At 31.1% G+C, this 22,504-nt stretch overlaps 1 protein-coding gene and 1 non-coding gene across 4 annotated transcripts; both read right to left on the bottom strand.

Moving 5' to 3' along the window:
- Nucleotides 1–1,502: 1,502 nt before the first annotated feature.
- Nucleotides 1,503–1,575, bottom strand: TRNAA-AGC (transfer RNA alanine (anticodon AGC)). Its single transcript has one exon. It is a non-coding gene; the product is annotated as a tRNA-Ala (tRNA).
- Nucleotides 1,576–7,859: 6,284 nt separating this feature from the next.
- Nucleotides 7,860–15,123, bottom strand: LOC118039206 (bZIP transcription factor 16). Of its 3 annotated transcripts, none has more exons than XM_035045832.2 (13): nucleotides 14,689–15,123; nucleotides 14,076–14,184; nucleotides 13,907–13,963; nucleotides 13,731–13,805; nucleotides 12,838–12,924; nucleotides 12,688–12,747; nucleotides 12,409–12,578; nucleotides 12,040–12,094; nucleotides 10,544–10,586; nucleotides 10,173–10,459; nucleotides 9,271–9,348; nucleotides 9,043–9,168; nucleotides 7,860–8,345 (listed from the first exon to the last, which is right to left on the bottom strand). In XM_035045832.2, the coding sequence occupies exons 2-13, from the start codon at nucleotides 14,145–14,147 to the stop codon at nucleotides 8,250–8,252; spliced, it is 1,206 nt and encodes a 401-aa protein (XP_034901723.1). In that variant the 5' UTR covers nucleotides 14,148–14,184; nucleotides 14,689–15,123; the 3' UTR covers nucleotides 7,860–8,249. The 3 variants fall into 3 exon arrangements, with proteins under 3 accessions (XP_034901723.1, XP_034901722.1, XP_073261751.1); XM_035045831.2 differs by having other exon boundaries at nucleotides 14,742–15,123; XM_073405650.1 differs by lacking the exon at nucleotides 14,689–15,123 and having other exon boundaries at nucleotides 14,068–14,124.
- Between the last annotated feature and the right edge of the window lie 7,381 nt (nucleotides 15,124–22,504).

Genomic DNA, 22,504 nt, shown 5'->3' with positions numbered 1-22,504 from the left:
ATATTTTCAATAATTCTTTTTCAACTCTCTAGAATATATCGATGGACTACGTTTGTCAATTACCCCGTCAATAATAATTTAAAAATATTTATTAAACAAAAACAAAAAATAATTTTAAAAAATAAATTAATATAAAATTCAAATATTTATTATAAATTTAAATATTCATAAGTTCAGATATAATTAATTTAGAATAAAGGCGCTGGAGGAGGAGGTGAGTCTTTTCCTAGATCATGGAGCAAATAAGAGAGAGCACATGTACCACTCATCTGTGATCTTATCTCAAATAACAATTGGTGGAGTTCGATCATCTCGGCATCGAATCATTCATAATCAGCACCAAGATAGGCCATTTGATCTTTAACTCACTAGTCTAAAATCGCTTTGAACTCCGAAGTTTGAGTGTTCAGAATCGATTGTGAGCATCTAATGGTTGAAACATTGTGGGTCATTTGTAAGAACTTAGTCGTAGTGTTAGAGATATCATACACCTGATTTCTATCGGCTCCACTGTATGATCCCCCAACTACAAATCTGGATTCAGATTCAGATAGGTTGAAAGATCATCATTGTATCCTTCCTTCAACCAAGTATTATATGTATCATGAAAAAAAAAAGTTCAAAAATTAAAATAATAATAATAATAATAATAACTTAAGAAAACAATGTTCGAAAACAACATACCGCAAAGTCTTAATAATTCTTTGTAGCTAATTTAGTTGGAAACTGGCGCATAATATTTTATATCGATGATTTTCGTTGTTATTTTGCTAGTTTTTTTGGTAATGAGTTGATAATTTATTATTGTTTTTCCTTGTTAATTTGTATTATTCATAATATTTTCTTGGATAGCTTATGCTAGTTTCTTGGCTTAAGTTTTGTCAAAGATCGGGTTGATTTTTTATGCAGAAAAAAAAATGCAATTATTGTCAATGTGTTTGTGAAGTGTATGTCTAGTAAACTTCACAAAGGATTTTGAACTAATATGACCCGATTGGTGTTGGTAGGTCCAACCATAACTCGTCTGATCCGTTTTTATATATATATATATGACATTATGGGTATATTAAACCATGAACTAAGAAAAAATAATAAAAAATAATTTTTTATATCAAAATTATTTGAAAAGATTGAAGAATAAACTGAACTTTTCATGTTAAATATGAACCCACCACCTATTTTTATGTCTTTTTTTATATTTATCTTTCTTCTTTCAATCTTGTCATTGGTCAATAATTTGAATAAACTGTCATTTAATTTGGTTTAAAAAGGATAAAATTGTGAGAAAATAAAGTTGAGGGTCAAAATAAAAAAAAATAAAAAAGAAAAATGTGAATTAATCCATAGTAAAATGGTAAACAGTATTTGATATATAGTAAAATCCCCACACCTTGTAGAATGTACTGCTATATAGGCTATAGCATCACAAAAGTGGATAGTTATAAATATCATACATAACTAGCTAACTTCTTTGAAAAAAAACATAGATGTAATAAATTAAATGGAGATGCGGGGTATCGATCCCCGTACCTCTCGCATGCTAAGCGAGCGCTCTACCATCTGAGCTACATCCCCACTGACGCTTGCTTTCTTCTTCAATAAATATTATATACTTGTTTAATTCACAAATATATAAAACACACTAGCGACTACTATAATGAAGAGAAATGCAGGTCTTGCCAAGACGATAGCGATGCCAGACGAACTCACTTTATCAGGAAATGATTATTTAAACACCCTTCTTCACTTGATTATTATTATTTGGAGATTCTCTGCCTTCTTTTACTGTAACACCCGTGAAATTGATGCGTGTCAAAAAAAATCGAAGAATGATAGAGCAAAAGGACAGGTATAAACGGAGATGCTTCTGATGAGGGCATACAGGTCAAAAGGTTGATCCAAGAAATCAACAGAAGATAAGGTTATGTCACAACTCACTAGGCAATGAAAGAAGACAGGTAAAATAATGGCCTTGCTAAGTCAAAATCTCCGCAAAGCATGATCATTATTTAGAGATTTAAACAATCTTGAAGCTCCTGGAGCATCAGTCATATCCTTGGAGAGTTGGACAGAGATATCTTTGGAATAAAAACATTTTGATGCCATTTCATAACTGTTTCTTGGTTTTCCACAGTATCACCTGCTTTACGAAAATTTAAAGGTATCCAGAGAAGATACAACTAAACAACCGAGAATCACAAGCAGAACGGATGATGGGAATGGTAACATTTGAGTCACCTCTACAAGTAGCAGGAATGAAAAGTTGTCGAGTTCAGACCTGCATTGCTTGCAGCTTCCATTCCTTGTTTAAACGTTGTTGTCTTGCTAATAAAAAGAAGATATATTTGTATTTATCAGCTCTTGCATCGTGCTTTACCATCTATCTCCCAGCGACGGGTTACATTTTATCCATTGACACCAGGAAAAAGACCTCGCATTGTAATTTATACATCTGCAGAGAGCAACAAAGGCTAGCTAAACAAAGTGTTTTTAAACTGTTCATTTTGATTCAACATAGCTTTCTGCATCCCATGGTAATGATCCAAAAGCTACCGCCTCCAGGACCGGCATAGTAAGTCCAGAGGATGTGGTTGATACAACTTCATCACTAGCCGTCTCAATGGAACCATTCTCAGCAATCCTTGTATCTGGCCTCCCAAATAGTGCTCAACTTTGCTAATTTCAACAATGGTCTCAAGGGGGCAGACTAGTCGTTCTCCAAGTACAATAGACAGGTGGCTCTGTATCATTTCAAGTTTTTGTTCCTGGTTTGGCCAAAAACCTACTCGTCCAGTGGGATCTGATAGGCAATATCTAATGGGATCATGGAAATGACATTGTCTAAAATTTTCTGTACAATCATGGAGTAAATGATCTCCTCCAGTTTCCTTCTCCTTGACTTCAGATATTCTCCTAAATATCCGAGGATTAGTCACATTAGTGAGTGGCAGTTTTGCAGCCAGTGAATTATCAGCATTCAATTGGCAAACATGAAATATAAGCTTGGAAATATATAGCAAAGCACCCTTTATGAAAATTGGAAAAACAATCAAACAGCAATTAAAACCTCCCCGACTATTATTAGCACAGACAATAATGAGAGAGAGAGAGAGAGCGAGAGAGAGAGAGAGATGGAGATAAATAAATGCAAGCTGTTATTGTTGCAAGGGAATGTATATTTCTTTTTGTCTTATAACCTGATCAGAGACGGGGGGGGGGGGGATTCAACTGGTTGCGCCAACAAGAATAAAAGAGAATAAAAGATTTTAAAAGAGAATAAATTTAAGCTATGTATTAATAAGGTGCAGTAAAAAAAAAAAAGGAAACAAATTGGGAATCTGATAACGCAAATGGTATTCTCTGATTTCATAGCATATAGTTTTTCGTCTCGTCTTGTTCATGCTTACGATGATTAGGCATGCAGGAAACAAGCAAGAGAATTGGAAGCAACATATGAAAGTAAGTAAATGTCGAGAAACACGCCATGATTTTGAACTCGATGCTTAATTATGTCATCTAGTTCATATAATGCAGTTCGAGTATTTGGATTTACCTGCAATGATCACAAGTAAAATTAATTTTGAGTCTTCACTAACACTTAAAGCCAATCCCTGAAGGTATGACTTACATTGAAGTGATTAAGTCTAAGGGCATAATCAAAACCAGATCTCAACTTCTGAAAAGCGAGAGAGAGGTGCAAGAGACATGATTCTATTATAAAATAAGAACATAAGAAAAGATAGACGAGGGGCGCGCGGCTGCTGGAAGTTTTGAAGAGACAAGGCTTGTTTCTTTTATTTTAAGAAATGAGTATGAGTAAAATTATAAGTTTAAGGATTTTTCAATATCTCAATATGATTTTATCTGTTTTTCAAGTTTTTAAAATGATTGTATACAATAAATACATATTAACTTTATAAAATTATATGATTTTACAATTAAACTCATAATTTTAACAATATTAGTCCTATCAATGCCACTTTGTTGGGCCAATAATAGTAGCGTAAATTGTGCTATTTATCCAATCTTTTCTCTTACTATACTAGTTTCTTCAATAATTTTACACATTGCGTCAATTTGAAGAAAAAAAACTTGCTACAAAGATGAAACTTTTTCAATTAGGATCTTAAGCAGCGGTAGAATCTTAGGAAAGATATACATGATTGGTATTTTTTTAAATCTTTCCTTAGAGACAACATTAAGGGCAAAAAAGTAAGAAAAAAAAAACTAAAATGATTATAATTGATAGGATTGAGGAAGTAAAGATCTAAAGTGAATGAAAATAAATGGTACACACGTAATTGAGAATCAATTAGACTTCAAAGTAGAATAGATTTGTTTCATAACTCCAAACTCTAAGTACACAAACTAGGGAATTAAGGGCAGAAAGAGAAAATCTAGCTTGCCCTCAAGAGATATAAATACAAGTAAAAAAAAAATCAAATTCTATTTTAATAAGCTCAATAATTATATCAAAATGAAATTCTTGATTTTTTCACCAACTTCATTATAAAAAAAAAACTCATTTCATAACTGTTATAGATACAAAAAAAGTTAAGATTATTTGAATTCAACTATCGATTAAATGTTAGATTTTCTTATCTTTAAGAAGCAATCATTGCTTTACACAACTCATAAAATAAACAATTTTTAAGACTTTGGATGTTTTAGTATATCAAGCTCATAATATTACAATTGAAATCTCAAATGAAGTTTATCTTACTCACTAAAATCTTTGGGATAAAATATTTCATTCAAATTGCATACATCATCAACACTAAATGAGGTATAAGAATCTTGAGAACATAATTTTTAATTTAAAATAAAAAAACTTAATTTTTTTATCACAAAATCTACTATTTAACTCTTGTAATTGAAAATTAATTGCAGCTACAAAAATATCAAATTGAAAATGGATGCTCTCAAGTTGTGAAAAGTTCACTATGATGACGAGACCAATCATGAGCTCTTGTATAAAATGGTTTCAAATCAAGAATATCAACACTGTTTTATGTGCAAAATGTTTTAACACTCTTTAGTAAAGGTTCGCATCCATCATCCTGTAACTTTTGAATCAATGACTTTGTAGTTGAAACTAAACTCGTAGCATTGACAAAGTCTTGATCTTGTTATTGCGAAGATCAGCATAAAACTTCACCAATCCCTATAATTTGTTTCATCAAATGCAATATATATTAAAAAAAAAATCAAATGATGTTAATGCAAATAAGTTGCTTTTGTATTACCTTATTGAGAGTAATTTAATCCATCTTTAGATATAGTATTAATAACTTTACAAGTTTCACTAAACATCCTTAACAAGTTACAAATTGATTGAAAATGAGAACCCATAAAGTATTTACATTTTCATATAGTTTTGAAGTACCATATTGGTTCACTCCTTTTACTATCTCTACTTGATCTTAAGCAATCTTATTACTAGTTCTAATTGCTTGAGCAAGTTGTAACTCATCACTTATTTTCCATGAACTAACACCAATATTAATAATAGAATTCAAACTTGTAAAAAATTGGTGGACAAGTTTTACTTTTGTAAAGGCAGCAACAAGAGTTAATTGTAACCTATGAGCTAGGCAATGTATATAAAAAACAAAAGAAAAATCTTTAAAAAAACAAAGCTTGGAGTATATCCCACTCATATCGTATATTGTCTGCACCATCATATCCGCAATCTCATATATGTTCTACAAGAAGATCATAATGAGATAGAACATGGAACATATATTGTTTTAGAGTCAATGTCGTGATATCTTTCACATGCATAACATGGAAAAATATTCCCGAATGAGACCATTTTTGTCAACAAATCATAAGACAATTTCCCTTTTTTGCTTAGTATCTAGTTCATGACAAATTATACAAAACTTTGAATCCTCAATCTCATCATAAATCACCCTTTGCACATTGCTAGAAAAGATATTTAAATTTTCCTTTCGAATTCTATAAGAAGTTTATTTATCATTTTAATGAGTACTTTTTAAAACAAGCCCGCCAAGTTTATCATTATGACTTTCTAAGAGTTTCATGAGTTCAATAAAATTACCTTAATTTTTTGAACTATAGCTTTCATTAAGGCTTTTAAAGGCACATGCTTGAAAATATGGCAATCAAATAATATCAATCATAGCTTTAAGGTGTAAAAACTATTCTCAACTTCTTATGCTTGTTTATCTACCAAGTTGTGAGTTTATTGTGATTAATTCATTAAATCTTCATAACATTTCACTACAATTCTATGTGGTGAATTTTCCTTCCCCCAAGATCCAATAAAGGACAATGAATCCCATCATTTACCTTCATCTCATTACCAAAGCTTATGTATAAAAAATACATTCAATCCCAACCTTCATGTTGGCTTACCAAAAATGTAGTAAGGTAGATAAAAATATAGGATTCATTGCATTTGAGTACTTTAGCCAACTCAAAAAATGCTTTAAATTAAAAAGCTTAAAATCAACGATGATGGTTCTCATCTTTTGAAAAAAGATAATTTGAACATATAGGTTGGGATGGACTTAAAGATAAATGCGACAATTTAATGTTCTTTGGTTAACAAGAGTATCTCATATCATTGGACATAATCTTGGATCACGTTCCCATTATTTCTTCATGCTAAACGTTCATTCAATTTCTTAGATTCAAGAGTTATTTCATCAAGATTCCAGGAATGAGGTGTTATATTCGAAGTAGTAGCTACAACAAATACATTGTTATGTAAGAGATTAGCATATGGTTTCGTGAAAGAAAAAAATCCGAAGTTCTCACATCTCAACTCTTAAAACTTAATTCAAGACAAGATAAACCTAAGAAATATCATAATTATTAGTTCAAGAATTAATCTTGTAGATTAATCAAAATCAAAATAAAACTAATATTTTAAATATATGATAATTGTTTGTCTAATTGGTATTATTAAATATTCAAGTAATTAAAGCCCTAAAGAATTCGGTTTTATATAATTCATAAAAATCTATCAAAACCCCAATGCAAAAAATTGAAAGGAAATATAAAATTCCAAACACCAAAAATTAGAATTATCTTAAACTCTTGTTTGGTTGTGTATTTATTAAGAAAATAGAGATTATAGAGATCAAATTAAAGCAATTAAGGAAGTACAATCCACTATACCTTGCAACCTTTCTGATAACTGTTGTAAGAGAGAAATACAGTACCAAGAGACATGATTTATTAAGAGAATTAAAGTTTTTTTTTTTTTTTTTTTTGTCTTTGTACTTAATACTAGAGGATTGAGCCAACGTTGATATATTTAAGAATGTTTTGGAAACAAAATCCTTGCAGTGGATTGGGCTACCTATCGGATATTAGAGCAACTAAAACTTATATCGTATGCCACCCTGGACAAGACGCAAGGACTGCTAGCATAAATATGTTTTCTTTTGCAACTTTTTAAATTCATTAAAATCAATATTAAAAAAAAAATCTTTGAACATACCATGTTGATGAGAGAAATGATTCATAAAATTATTAAAAAAAAACCTATCTCATGTTATCAAACAAAACCACTGTTTAAAAAGAAATCTCATAAAACTTTCCTATTTCAGGTTCTAAACATTAAGAAGCCAGACGTCTTAATCTTGAAAAATATATCTGATACAGCAATTGTAGAATGGAATGAATTAATGACTATAGAAGAATTTGATGATCTCTTGGGGTTAATTGTGACAGTTCAGCATATTCCAACAATAACTCATAATATGCAAGCTAGATAACACGACAAGTATGGTGTCACCTCTATACCACAACATAAACATTTTATATCCCTCACAAAATAAGAACCGATTTAAGATTCCGATGTCAAATTAGAGCACCCGAGCAGCAAAACATAAGAACCAGGGTACTATATTCAGGGATTTATATGGAATATAGCATGTAGTTCAGTTTAACAAATTAACACCATCCTCAATCAGATTTTTTTAATACAGATAAAGCAAAAAAGTGTGGATACTGCCCTCTTAAAACAGGGTATAACACAAATTTCACTCGGCATACCATCCTAGGTCTCTAACAGTTACAGATGGACCCAATAAGAATTTTAGGATGATATGAGATGAACGAATCCTAGAACTATAACGGTCAGCTTTGATAAAATCCAAAACTACAAGCTATGCAAAATATGAAGAAACTCCTGTTGCTAATTGGTTAGGTTATGCTCCTTGAAAGTCTCGTGAAAACAGGGTACCTAGATCCTAGAGACCAACCTGAAGAAGCTATGTTTGTCCAGTCTGTTGTGTATCATTGCTCATATGTTGGTCATTCCTGCCAGCCCTAAAATCTTCCTGTCCAGAAACTTCCCCGAGCCTCTCCTGCAATAAAAGACCGAAACTCTATGTGAGGACCACTTTATACAAGCACGGTTTCTTGTTTCTGAGGTGGCTAATGAGTTAGTGTTTTTCTCAAAGCCATTCAAAATTGATCCGAAATTAGCATTAAATGATTATAATCGCCAAGTGTCATTTGTCATTTTTAAAAGGTGTTCATCATCATCAGCCAATACTTGTCTCGTGTACAAATAGATAGCATTTTTGGTCCAATGTTTGCAATTCTTCATGGAAAAATTCCCACAAAGTCCAGTTAAATCTGTCCACCCAACTCAAACAAGTTCCTTCTATGTTTATTTTCTATCGTGTGAATTCGGAAGTGTTTGGAAGTATGGTATTGGTTGTTTTTCAAAGTGCTTTTTACTCGGAAATACATCAAAATAATGTTTAAAAAAATAAATATTTTCGACATCAACATATCAAAAAAATCAAAAAACATTAAAAAAAAAAAACACAATTTAGGGAAACACCGTTTGAAATGCAGTTCCAAACGACCCTGAAATCGAAGTGCCCAGATCCAATAATTCATTTATTATAGTTATGTTTGTAAAGTCTCTTGTCAGAGACCAGGCTTTGCAATATGTTATCTTCATTATATGTCACATGCAGGATAGTTAGGTGATGGCTGATAAGATAAAAGACACCAAAATTCAACAAATCAAATCAAAGATTAAAACATCACCTTGAGAGAGGCGTTCTCTGCAAGAAGTTGCTCATACTCGCTCTTGATTTGGTTTACTTCTGATCTAAGATTGGCATTTTCTTCTTTTAAGGCTTCAGCACGTTGGGCCAGTTCATCACATTCAGCCTGACTCAAAAGCATGCATGCAACCCCATGAATTGATATATAGAGGCATGGTGCATAACATAGCCAGGCTAAATTACCAGATATTAAGGCACACTTCAATACCTGTTTACGCAACCTGGACCGGCGAGCGGATTCTCTGTTTGACTGCTTCCTTCTCTGTCTCTTCAGCTCTCTTTCATCCTACAGCCAGAAAAACAAGAGGCATAGACTCATTTTAGATATAAAATAATATAAAATACAAAAGCATGACAAAAAACTGCTGGCTTCTAACAAAATAATCCATGTCATTCAACTTGAGTCTGATTCAGATCCTCTAACAAAGATTAGAATTAATTAGTTTTAGCCTAAATCCATTAACTATGTATAAACAATTGATAATTCAAACTTCACCTCAAAACAGCTGCAAACTTGAAAAGAAACTAAATACATTGTTTAATTTGAGACAACTCAATTGGAAAGCAGAAGCAAAATCAAAACAATGCAGATGATAAAAACTGAATTGCTTTATAGAAGAATGTCACGAATATCACAATCAAACATGCAATAGAGCTTGAAACTAGATTGAAAAAATTCCAACAAACCCAATTTTTGCATGAAAACATTAAAAGAGCTCACTTGGAAAGATACGCTGGATCATGATATATGAGATAATTGAGAACACTATATGAATGAGAATGGAAAATGCATGATTTCACTAAGGTATGGCCTCGGAAAAAAATGGGCAGTTCAATTAATCTCAGGTCACAAGTGTTGAAAATCTAGAGATAAATCTACACCAGGAATTTTGTTTCTCCTATGCTGAGAGTATCTCAGTTAAAGGTGTTCCAATAAAATCAGAATCATAAACAGCAAGGAAGATGTTAGTTAATGCTACAGTAAATAAGCAGACGCCAGGCAAAAGAATTGGCAGGTGCATCAAAACAAAACTAAAATAGGCAGGTGCAAACTTTGAAGTAAAGTGTTCCCAACCATTTGAAACCAACAATTTGAAGACTAAAATTAACCTGTAACCAAATCTGTGATTGAACACCATCCCGTGATCCAGTAGAAACTATCCCTCCAGCAACTGGAGTAGAAGGAACTTTCCCACGAATTGCAGGAACAGTAGATGAAGCAGGGGCTCCCCAGTAGTCCATTCCAATATTTAAGTTGGTTGTGGGGCCAGGTATAGCTCCTGGAGCGCTGGCAGCAGATATTGGCATGACAGCCATCGTTTGATTCATGATCATATTAGATGCACCCTCTCCTCCATTCTGAGCACCATGTGTTGAACCACCATTCTGAGACGAGTCTGTTGTAATAAAATTCTTTATCAATAAACATGCAACACTCAGTGTGATGACTTCATTATAAAAATATATAATCATAATCAAACCTTCCAGAGAATCTTGCCTGCCACCTGACTTCATTTGTGAGTCCTACAAAAGTAAACAAAAATGAAGTGTGTGAAAATGCTATTATAAGCATGCAAATAAAGTAAAAGGTTCCCAAAACATTAAAAATCTTGTCCATTTGATGATGAAAGACAGGTGTAAAAGTTTTATTTGGGATAAGCAGAATGCAATGATGATAGCCATAAAAATTCTGTTTGGTATAATGGATTTGGAATGCGCCTACAGTTAAGAGAACATATGAAGCTTTTCTGAGTAAGGTGGACCTTGAACACCAAAATGTTTGAAAATTGAGCAGGGTCTCATCTGGCCAAAGCATCACAAGCCATGGCAATTCAGGACAAATAGCACGCTACTTTTAGAATGTGCCTATATTTAAGAAACTTCATGAAGCTCTTCTTGAGGAGTAAGGCAGTCCTTCAACTCCAAAATGCTTGAAACTTGAGCAGGACTCACTCAGATAATGCTTCCCTACCCAACACAACACCCCCCCCCCTCCCCACCCAAAAAAATATTCTATAACCATTGCAAGCAAACCATGACCAATGTTAAATGCAGCAGAGTCTACAGAATCCAAATGACTTACCAAAGGTTAATTCCATTAGAACCTTTGTCAATAAGAGAAACCATCACCAGGGGAAGCCATAATTAATACTAAAGACTCAAATTAGGTAATCTTGATATATTCAGACAAATTCATGCTTACCGCTGAAACAAAATGCCTTCAACTATCTCTCATATAGCAGTCCTAGTGACATTCACAAGTTTAAAGACATAGCTGTCTGTTTTAATTTTTTTTCCCCTTTTGGTCATCTGGTAGTTAGTATTTCATATACCTACACAGCAATTTTCACTGCACATCACACTAAATGAGAAAAGTTCATTTGTTTGTGGAACTAACAAGGATGCAAAGCAACCAGAACAAGATTACTCATGTAAGTGATTTTTGGCGTGGCAATTCAAAGGTCATAAGAGCAGCAAGCAAAAAGAATTATTTGATGTCAGTACTGGCTTCCACACAGATTAACTATACCCACAACATTTAACACCAGGAATAATTGTCCCCAGAGACATGTGATGTGATCATCGGCAAAATATATATTCCTACATGAGAGAAGAAAAAACAACAGGAAATGGCAATCACCATTCCATCAATGTGACTATTATCATCACAAATTCCCCGCTGAAAAATAATACCACTGTTATTAGTGGCAATATTGCTCCACGATTACTTGAGGATCAAAACTGTGGTATTGCGTCAAAGCATTTATACTGTCATGCAGCCAGCCCAAAAAACTTTCTTGTCCAATCATCCAGGTAATGCTAAATAATTAAGATGGGGAGCATAAGTTAAGTAACCACAAAATCAACAATTAAGTGGCTGGTGAAAAAAGAATGGCATCAAGCATGCCAATCAATCATGTAAAGCATTTAATAAAACTAAGAAAAACAGATAGAAAACTGATCTTCATGCACTTACACTCTGAGAATTTGCATCACTTCCTTCACTTGAGCCTTCACTACCACTCTCAGCACTACATATCAAGATTAATTCCAAGGTCAGATTCTTAGGATAATGTCATAGCAGCAATAAATTTCAATTCAATGAGTGGAGACCAAAGTGACAGCCTATCTACAATTTGTTATGATGAGGTCATAGCAGTAAAAAAATTTGAGACACATGAGCCTACCCTGTTTTTTCATTCCATCCAACAAAACCAAATCATCAAAAAACAGCAAACTTGGACCACAAAGCAGAGCTCATTAACATGTCCCAACAAACACAAGGCAAAGTTCATCAACCAATATAAATCACAGCCATGCATGTTATCCACATGTCCATCATTACCTCTTAGAATAAGCTCCGTTGGCGGACACTCCTGTTGTTTTACCATGCTCATTGTTCTTCCCAGTGATCATGTTTAAACTGCCCAAACTTCCTTTCGATCTTTTAATAGGCAGTTTTTCCTTAGCATCAGATGGCCTACCATCTGCTTCCATGCTGCCAGGAGTGTTTCCCTACACCAAACATTCAAACTTGCAAGTTATTCTTTATGTTGGCCTACAGAAAAAGACATGCTCTGTCATTTGCAATTATTCCAGAAGAAACTTAGTATAGGAAACTCACAGAAACCTCAGCAATACCATTTGGAGAAGGCATTGCAAAAGGACTAAAAGGATAAGAACCCTGCATAAATTCAGAAGAAAAGTAACTTTCTCTGGATTTGATGGAGTCAGTCTGAGAGCAGAAATCTTAAGTATAGTGGAAAACAATTACCGGAGGAATGGATGGATGAGCATACACACCATGCGGATACATTGCAACATATGGATGTGGTGGGGTACCATAGGGAGGCATGATGTGCTGCAGTTTAAAAGTTACATGAGAACAGTGACAATTTCCAACTTAAAGGTGAAATTACAGAATTTGAAAAAGAGTGTTTAAATTTCCTGTGAGATTTAAATACACTTGAAAAGATACAATGAAATTAACATGCAAACTACCCACAGCATCATGTGATTAGATGATAAATACTTTTATGTGATCCAAAGACAACCTATGCGTTGCAACTAATCATTAACACAGATAATTTTGGCTTGATTTGGCCAAGCTAGAGATGAAAATTTCAAGCCTGCATTCAAATCAAAATTGAGCTACAAGAAACCAGCTAAACATCCTCTGTAAGTGAAGCCCTGCTGCTTTCATAAATGCTAGAGGAACTTGCTGAAGACACTCATGAGAAAAGCGGATTTTTAGTTAGAAAGCACTCTTTGTATGGGCAAAAAAAAAACATGGGGGTTTGTGGAGCAAGTTGTCCAACCAACCATTGTCCTCTATTTCAAAAAAAGAAAGCACATTGACCATGCTACTTGAAAAGAACAGTTGAGCAAGCAGTCTCAAGGTTGTCAAGACAATCCAGGACACAATTGGTGTTCATTTGACCTGTAAACTCATTTACCTTCCAAATGGACTGATGCTTGACATGACTCACTCCATCTCTAGACTAAGATAATTTGAAAGTTAATTACACTTACCCCTGTCCTATCTGATGACTGCTTTTTTTCTTACAATACCCAAATTTAGTGGTTCTGTAGTTTTTGTACATGAATAAGTCTTAATAACAACTAATGCATACTCCTTAGAAAATGTCAACACAAAACCATTAGTACCTGAACCCCCCACATATATGGGTGAGCTTGGGGACTTGATGCCAAGAACCCAGGTGGAGGTATAGGAGAATATGCCTGTTGAAGAAACAACTAATCTGTATAATAAGCGTGATACAATATGAAACCATGACTATCTTTGAAAAAGTAACCAAGAGAAAGGTCTTCATTAACAGAACCTGAAAGCCAGACCAGTCCGGATTTACAGTTGTAGCACTGGCAGTCGAAGGCTGCTCCTGAGAAGCACAAAAGGAATACACTTCGTTTAGCAACAGAACAAAAAACATACGAGAAAAGTTTAATTTCTATGACAAACAAAGACGAATTCAACAAAACACACAAGAAAACCTGTGTAGGAGCAGCAGATGGTGGCTTGGCCTCCTTTTCCTTCCCAGTTTTATCCATATCATTGCTAACCATTATTATATATAACCCTCCAACAATTCCTTAAACCATCCTGCAATATAACCACCATCATTCACACCATTACAAACCCATTAATTGACAGCCCACTACAACTTACACTCAAATTACTAAAAAAAAAAAGTATAAATAACATCAGATTTGTGCCTTCATATTATTTAATTTCAAGGCTACAAAAAGAAACAGGAACAGTATCTCGAATACAGAAAAGCTTCAAACTTTCAATTGATTATGACTTCTCATAAACAAACAGAATACCAATTTACGAGGCATGCTTTAAGCATAGTTATCATCATATCCAAAACAACAAAACTATTCATTTCAAGAAACCCTAGTTTATGAACTAATCATTTATTGAAATAGTAGAAAATGAGACAGATACATAAATTGTATCAATTAACCGAACCCGAAACAAATTTTCGGGCAATGGCAATCTGTAATTAAAAACTGATCAATCAAAACCCTGGAAAAAAAAGGCAGTCTTGTATTTCAGCTAAATCAAGCCACCCATGCAAATACAATAAGCTAATTTAATTACCACTTGTTGAAATACTGGAAATCGAGCTCAAAATCGAAACTTGATCGACTTACTATCGGAGAAGCTAATCACAGAAAATAAAATATGCGTGAGCTGGTTTCAGTGGAGGACACAAATGGCAATTTGAAAATGACTGGGGCAGAGACTGAGAAAGAGAATTATTTGTTCGGTTTTTTATACAGATAAATAAATTGATGCGAGTTTTAGAGACAGCGAGAGAGAGAGAGATGAGATCAGACAATTAGGGTTCGTTATTGGGTATTTTTTGGTAGTTGGTGTTGGGGGTTCACGGACCAGAAGCTGCGTGGGTCGTCGTGCTATAGTTGCTGGTTTCAGAGAAAAAAAACACAAGGTTCTATTTCTATTCTTCACCATATGCAGCTAAAATTCCCTTCTTAGTTTTTACTAACTAGTTTATTTGCCCCGCTCATATTAAACGTTTTAAAATGTAAAAAGAAAATAATAATAAGAAGAAGAAGAACGCTGGGAGGTTTTTTTTTTTACATTATTATTAAACTGATGAAGTGAGTTAATATTAAAACACTTATTATCTAATTAAGTTTTTAATTAAACATGAATTAATATGATTTAAATTAATTAATTTTATAATTATAAATCTAAATATAATATAGATAACCTTAAAAACATGATTTATCTTTAAAAAAAACTTTAAAATGACAGCTGTTAAAAAAAATATCAAGACAACGATAAATTGAATCAACTCTGATCTCCCCAACTCTATTGATTTTAATAAATTTTTTTATAATTTTTTTATTTAATTATATAATAAAAATAAATGCTCGTAAAATTGAACATCAACTTTAAAATAACTATTTTATTTATAATTATGATAACCCTATAAAAAAAACAAGCAAAAATAAATAATGCAGTATATTTCCTAACCAATCTAATATTGAAGGACGTAATTAAAAAAAAATAAAAAATGGAAAAAAAAAACATATTCAATCGGTAGATAAACCCGCCAAACCTGTGAATTTAGTAACCTAGGCTATCACATCAGACTTGTGAATTAGATTATAGACCCCACTAGCATTATAATTTGTTTTTTTAAAAATTATTTTTTATCTAAGTATATGATAATAAAAATAGACTATTGCAAAATCGAACATCAACCCAATACCGAAAAAATTTTCAGAGACCGCAATAACTTTATAGATAGCAAAACGAAATCAATTACAAAACTGAATTTACAACTAACTCAATATCTATAAATGAAATTAGAAAGAAAAAAAAAAGTTAAACTCGCTAGATCTGCGAACCATGTCAACCTGCCAAACTTATAAACATGTCCATGGGCTTTATAAATTTTTAATAACATGGTTTTTTTCTAAAAATATTATTTTAACTATATGAGAAAAAAAATATACGATAATAAAGTCAAGTTCAATTAAAAAAATAAAAACATCCCACTAAACGTGTAAGCTAAGGCAACTTAGATTACCCTATCAAACCCACAAATCACTTTAATCATATAAAAAAAAAATTACAAAACTTAATTCTCTATTATCCTAATATTAGAAAAAGTAAACAAAAAAATTTTGAAAAAAATTAATAACAAAAATTAAAGAAAAAAAAAAGAGGAAAAAGCAATACAATTGTAATAGATAGTGCAAATGAGTATGGGTGAATAATAATTATCTAGAGATGAAATCTAAAAAAAAAAAAAGTCAAATTTTTTAAATTTGCGAACCTTGTCAACCAGATAAATTTATGAACAGATCCATGAACTTTATAAAGTTTAATAAAATTATTTTTTTAAAAAATTATTTTTTTTAATCATATAAGTAGAAAATAAATAATAATAATAAGGTCAAGTTCAATTAAAAAAAGAAGAAGAAGACATTCCAACAACTCATAAACTAGAACAATTTAGGTTACCCAAACATATTGATAAACCATTTTAACCCTATAAAAAAGTTAAATAAAAGAAAATAAATTATAAAATTTAATTCTCAATTACTTTAATATTAAATAATAAAATAAACAAAAATATATTTAAAAAAAATGATAACAAAAATTGAAAAGAAAAGACAAAAGAAATGAAAAGACAATACATTATGGATTATTATTATAATTCGCAGTACAAATGAGTGAGTGTCCTTTAGCTTTTCTGTTAATTAGAAACACTAATACGGTGTCTATGCATCCTTGTGAGCCGAATAATAAATTAATTTAGGTGTGAAAAACAGCAAGAAGTGGGATCAGGTTTTTTTAATAAAATAAAATAAAATGTGTATTAGAAGCTTGATTGGTGTTTTTTTTAATAAGATCAATCAATCATCATAAGTGTTAATAAACACTAAAACAATTATTGACGATAAATAAAAACCAAATTGGGATGCTAAGCAACTGGTGCAGATAAAAAAAATGATCAACGTGTCATGTTATTTAACATTTTTATTTAATTACATGTCAATATATTTGAGAAAATAAAAATAAAAATTAAATTGAAACGAGAAGGAACAAAATAGTTACGAGCATAGTTCATTTGTATTTTATTTATCCAGTTTTGCTATATTTTTATGTCTCTTGCATGATCTAAATTTCAAACTCAACTGTGTTAGAGTTGGCTCAGCATAACTGTTAAATCAAGCAGGCTCAGACACGATCTAATCCCCCTTTTCAAAATTTAATCTGGCCAAAAATATATATTCAAAGTCATTGTCATTTTAACCGTTGCCTAACTCGACCATGATCAAATGCAACAAAAATTAACAAAGGATAAAATCTAGCAAAAAAAAGTTTACGAATTGAAGCAAAAAAGCAACGTCATATTGGATCAATCTTTGTTAACTAAGTTAACCTGTTAAATTCATAATATGGGTCATGAACATAACCACATTGAGCAAACTTGGTTTGACCATCTTTCTCTTTTATTTCATTTCACTTCATATACCTTTAATTGGGTTTTTATTGGGCTTGGGTGGAATAAGATATGAGACTAAATTAAAAAACTATTAAAGAATCAAGAATAAAATAATAATATTAAAGAGTTATCAAATGATAGAGACCAAATAATAAATATATATATATATATATATAATCAAAGATCAAATTTTTGAAAGACAATTACACACAAATGCGTGTGAGAGGAAGTCTAACATAGTTAAGCGGCGCATGAGACTTTCTCCCCACCTTCAATAATGGCTTTCATTAGTATATTAGTTCGCATTTCACAGCATGTCAATTTCAATTTTTTAAAAATGTAAAAAAAATATTAAGAATATAGAGAATGTTTTAAGTGTCTCGAGTCTAACAAATATTAAAAGTATAGAGAATATTTTTAAACAAATTGGGTTTGGCAATCATGTCAAACCCACTTAAGCAAACATGCCAGACCCAAATTACTTCAGTATGACACCCAAGTAATTCGAGTCTTAATTGTTTGTCAGACCCAAGTAAACATAGGTCCAACGCAACTTTTGAAATTTAAAAATAATAAAACAATATCAAAATACCCCTATGATTATAGAAAATTACATAAAAACATTGTAAAATAACAAAAATACCCTCATATGCAAAGATTTTTTTGTCCTTTCTGAGGCTAAAAATATATTTTAACTATTTAACAATTTGTGAAAGGTCAAAAAACCGTTGGGCAACAAGTTTTAATTTTGTAAACCTTGGGGGTCGAATAATATTTTATTATGCAAATAATCATGAAAAGACTATCATATCCCTATTGAAACGATTAATAACCAATGAGCCTATGAAAAATACTGAACTACCCTCATAACCAAGGCTTCAATTTTTTCAATTAAAAAGCTAAATGATAATTTAACATTTTGTAAAAAGACAACACTAGCCATATCCCAAGCCTTCAGAGCTTGGAAAATCCACTGTCAAGTCTAATGTGGATCGTGTCTTGGTCCACAATACACTTGCACAGGGTTGTCAGACCCAAGCAGCATGGGTCTGGCATTTTTTGGGCCTTGCTGGCGTGGGTCAACTAGAAAAAATTTTAAAAAAATAATTTGAGGTTTTAATATTTTATATGAAAAAATTAACAAACAATTCATGTTGATATAAGCTAAAAGACTATTTTAAAAGGTTTTTTATTCCACATTGAAAAAACACAATTTTTTTCTTGTGAATATATAATACATATATTAATGGGTTTTAAATCTCACATTAAAAAAATAAAAATATTATTTTAGTATTTATACAATGAATTTTGATATGAGTTAGTAACCATTTGAAAAAAGATGAAAAAAGAGGGGTCTTTGGCTAGGGGAAAAACACATTTGACAAAAAAAAAAAGGTCTTTACCATGTTCTATTAAGTCACCTGAGTCTCAAGTTAACTCATGATGCCAGGTCAGGTCTAATAACTATGCTCAAAGAGCAAAAGGTGAGTTTAATAGCGTTAATTATAACTTATTCTCTTCTTCTCTAGTTCAATAAAACTATTTAATTGATCCTTAAAATTTTAAAATATAGATTGGATTTGCTTTTGCATTGTTATTTTTAAATATTTTTTAATTTTATTTTTTACCCAAGCGCTCAAGCTTGGCAACCATGTTAAACCCATGTGCCTTTTTTTGCATACCAGACAAAAGACACTTAGATGTGGCAGCCATGCCAGACCCAAACATGATTGTCATATCCAAGATGCGTTTAGGTCTAACAAGGGTGCTAGACCTAGGTGCAAGTCTGGCATTGTTGCCATACGCATCTCTAAAATTTTTTTTTTTTTTTATTATTAATCTCTAATTTTAGTGAAGAAATCATCTATAAAATTACATTAATTAAGATAGTCAAAAGAACAATAAGTCTTTTACATATATAATATTTTATTTTCTTGCAACATAATTTATCAATTTGAAAGTTCAAAAGTTTTTTAATTATCATATATTTCAAATTTTTGTATATACTAATAGTTATAATGTAGAATAAACTCTCCTTGTTATGAGCTTTGACAATTAGATCATGTAACAACATCTTAAATTTAAAAAAGCACGAACCATTAAAAAAATTGTCCAACACTTGGATGGAAACATAAAATTAATATTTTTCAGCCGCAATGCATACAAAAAACAGAGAAGTTTATTTTTGAAGAATTAAAATAAATCACTTAGAAGTCAGCAATTTTTTTTCATTATTTCCTCTTTGAATATAACAAATTTATAAAATAAGTTGCACAAACAAAAAAGAGTTTGCAGTTAAGTTCTTCTGCATATGAATAAAAAATCTTGCTTGAATGAGGTAGTGTTTGTTTTTGCAATCCAATTATGCTTTTAAAAAATTTTAATTTTTTTGACCTGGACACTTGGTCTGGCATGGTTGCTAGGCCTAGACACTTGGGTCTAGCAACCATGCTAGACTCAGGATACTTAGAAATGGCAAACATGTTTGATTTGATAAACAACAAACAAAGATGACAACTGTGCACTTTAATTGTCAGGAGAGAAAAAAAAAAGAAAAAACATAAACAATCGATCAACAATGACAATCCAACTATTATCTGTCTACACGCATCACACAATATGAAAGAAGACATGGTTATGCATCCAATGAGATGACGAGGGTCAAGATTTGATCACTGGAAAGTATCACACGTACCTTTCTTAAAGGTGAGAGCGCCACCTTTTAGCTAGGGAAGAAAAAAAAAAGGCAAAGAAACATCTCGCAAAAATATAAGAAATTAAAAGTGAAATTATTATTACAATCCATAATAATTTTCCCATACAATTTAACTTTTTTTATAATTAATGTCGTTAGAATCATCTTGTCCAAGACTCCCTTCCAAATTTTTTTTCCCCTTCCGTATTTACTCTTTTCTCTATCACTTTAAGCGCCTACTTGAAAAAAAAAAAAAAAACACTGTTGTTGTCCATAGTGTTATAATTTATTATGATTGGTCCGGTTGATGTATGATTGGGATGGACAATGAGGAAGGGGAAATTCTCCCTCCAGTTTTATTTCTTTTTAATATGCTTTAAAACTTAAAAGGGAAAACCTAATCTTACTGGTGCATTTCATCATCACTTGTTTATGATTGGTTCGTAGATAAAATGAATTTGTTTTAGATGAATTTAAATTTATGAATCTCAACTAAAAATGGATGAAACTATATAAATAAATAAATAATTTACCTTCACCGTTTTAAAAAAGTTTGGTAGATTTAGATTTTTACCATTGACAAAATGCAATTTGACTTAATGAAATCAGGGATAATTTATTATTATTATTATTATTATTATTTGAATTCAAGAATTAACTTAGGGATTAAGAATATCCATGTCAGAATAAGAGATATGCATTTAGAGTCATATAAGAGCATCTCAATGCAAAAAGCCAAATTAAAAAAGCTAAATTGATAAAATGGCTTTTTGAATAATAGAAATATAGCTTTTTTGATCATGTGCATTCAATGGTAAAAGCTATTTAAAAAAGCCATTTATATTTTAATATATTTCATGTTAAATTTCATTTTTATATAATTATGTAACTAATTTAGATATTTTATTATAATATAATTATGATGTTATTAATTATATAATCAATATTAGTAATTTATAAAAATAATATAAAATTTAATGAAATAATATGAAAGTTAAAAGATATAATTTAAAATTAAACTTAAAATTTATTTATATAAATATTTTTAATTTTCAGTTTTATATGTTACTGCTTTTAAACCATTTTAAATTTTAAAATTTATTTCAAATAACCGCCACCATTAAATAGAGAATAATTGATTCTTGTTTTTCTAAATTGAGAGAAGAGTGAGTTTTTCTAAATTTGAGAGAAGAGTGAGGCACAATACAAGATTTTAAAAAAAAAAACAAGTTTTTTCCTTCCTTTTAAAGAAAAAATAAATACTGTTGCCAACGACTATAAAAATAGCCTGTTGGCAACATTAACTTAAATTTACCTCTTCTACAGGAACCTGTAGAAATGCCTCTGCTTAAATTAAAAAGGCCATTTTGGCTTATTTGATGGCTGCTCCGTTAGAATAACTTAATAAAGATCCTAAATAAAAGTACATGTTTTTGGATTTAGCTTTTCTATTTGCATCTCCGGTTGGAGATGCTCTAAAAAAAAATGTAATAAACCAATTTTTTTTTTTTAAAAAAAAAGAAGAGTGCGTTTGGTGTTTTTATACCAATTTTTTATTAATTAAACTCTTTCTAATTTAGTCAAACAAACTAGTTTGAAGATTTAAGAATTTGTTTACTTTAAAGATGTGATTTAAAAGTTTTGTACAAATAAGCATGCTCATCAAAGCAGAAAATTCAAACTCAATAATAAAAAATAGCTTGTTTGATATTGCGTTATTAATTATTTTTAAAAATATATTAAAATAATATATTTTTTTAAAAAATTATTTTTGACATCTACATATCAAAATAATCTGAAAATACTAAAAAAAATAATTTGAAGTAAAGAAAAAAAATTCAATTTTTTTTTAAAAATATTATTAAAACACAAAAAACAAACAAGCTCTTAGTCTCGATGGAAACTTTTAAACCTACAATTACATGTTTGATTTTTGTTCTTATTTAAATTAATGAGATGTTAAATGAGTATGGAGTATGGAATATAAAGCATCAACAAATAGACCATCAAACTAGATAGATGACTTTTGTGTTATTGCCAAGGTGATACAACCGTTTCTCAGAAAGTGAAAAACAAAACATGACGGGCCATCGACACGATTGGATTTGATAAGCTTCATTAATTTAATAACATGAATTTAACATATGCAATGATAGTAAATAAACATGAAAAAAATGACAATAAAAAAAAAAAGATAAAAAAACCTGATCCAAGGCCATTCAGGACAGCACGCT

This window comes from Populus alba, chromosome 1 (genome assembly GCF_005239225.2).
Source record: "Populus alba chromosome 1, ASM523922v2, whole genome shotgun sequence".
In the NCBI taxonomy this organism is placed as follows: domain Eukaryota; kingdom Viridiplantae; phylum Streptophyta; class Magnoliopsida; order Malpighiales; family Salicaceae; genus Populus; species Populus alba.
The sequence above is the reverse complement of the archived record's forward strand: the minus strand, read 5'-3'. Positions and strand labels throughout refer to the sequence as shown.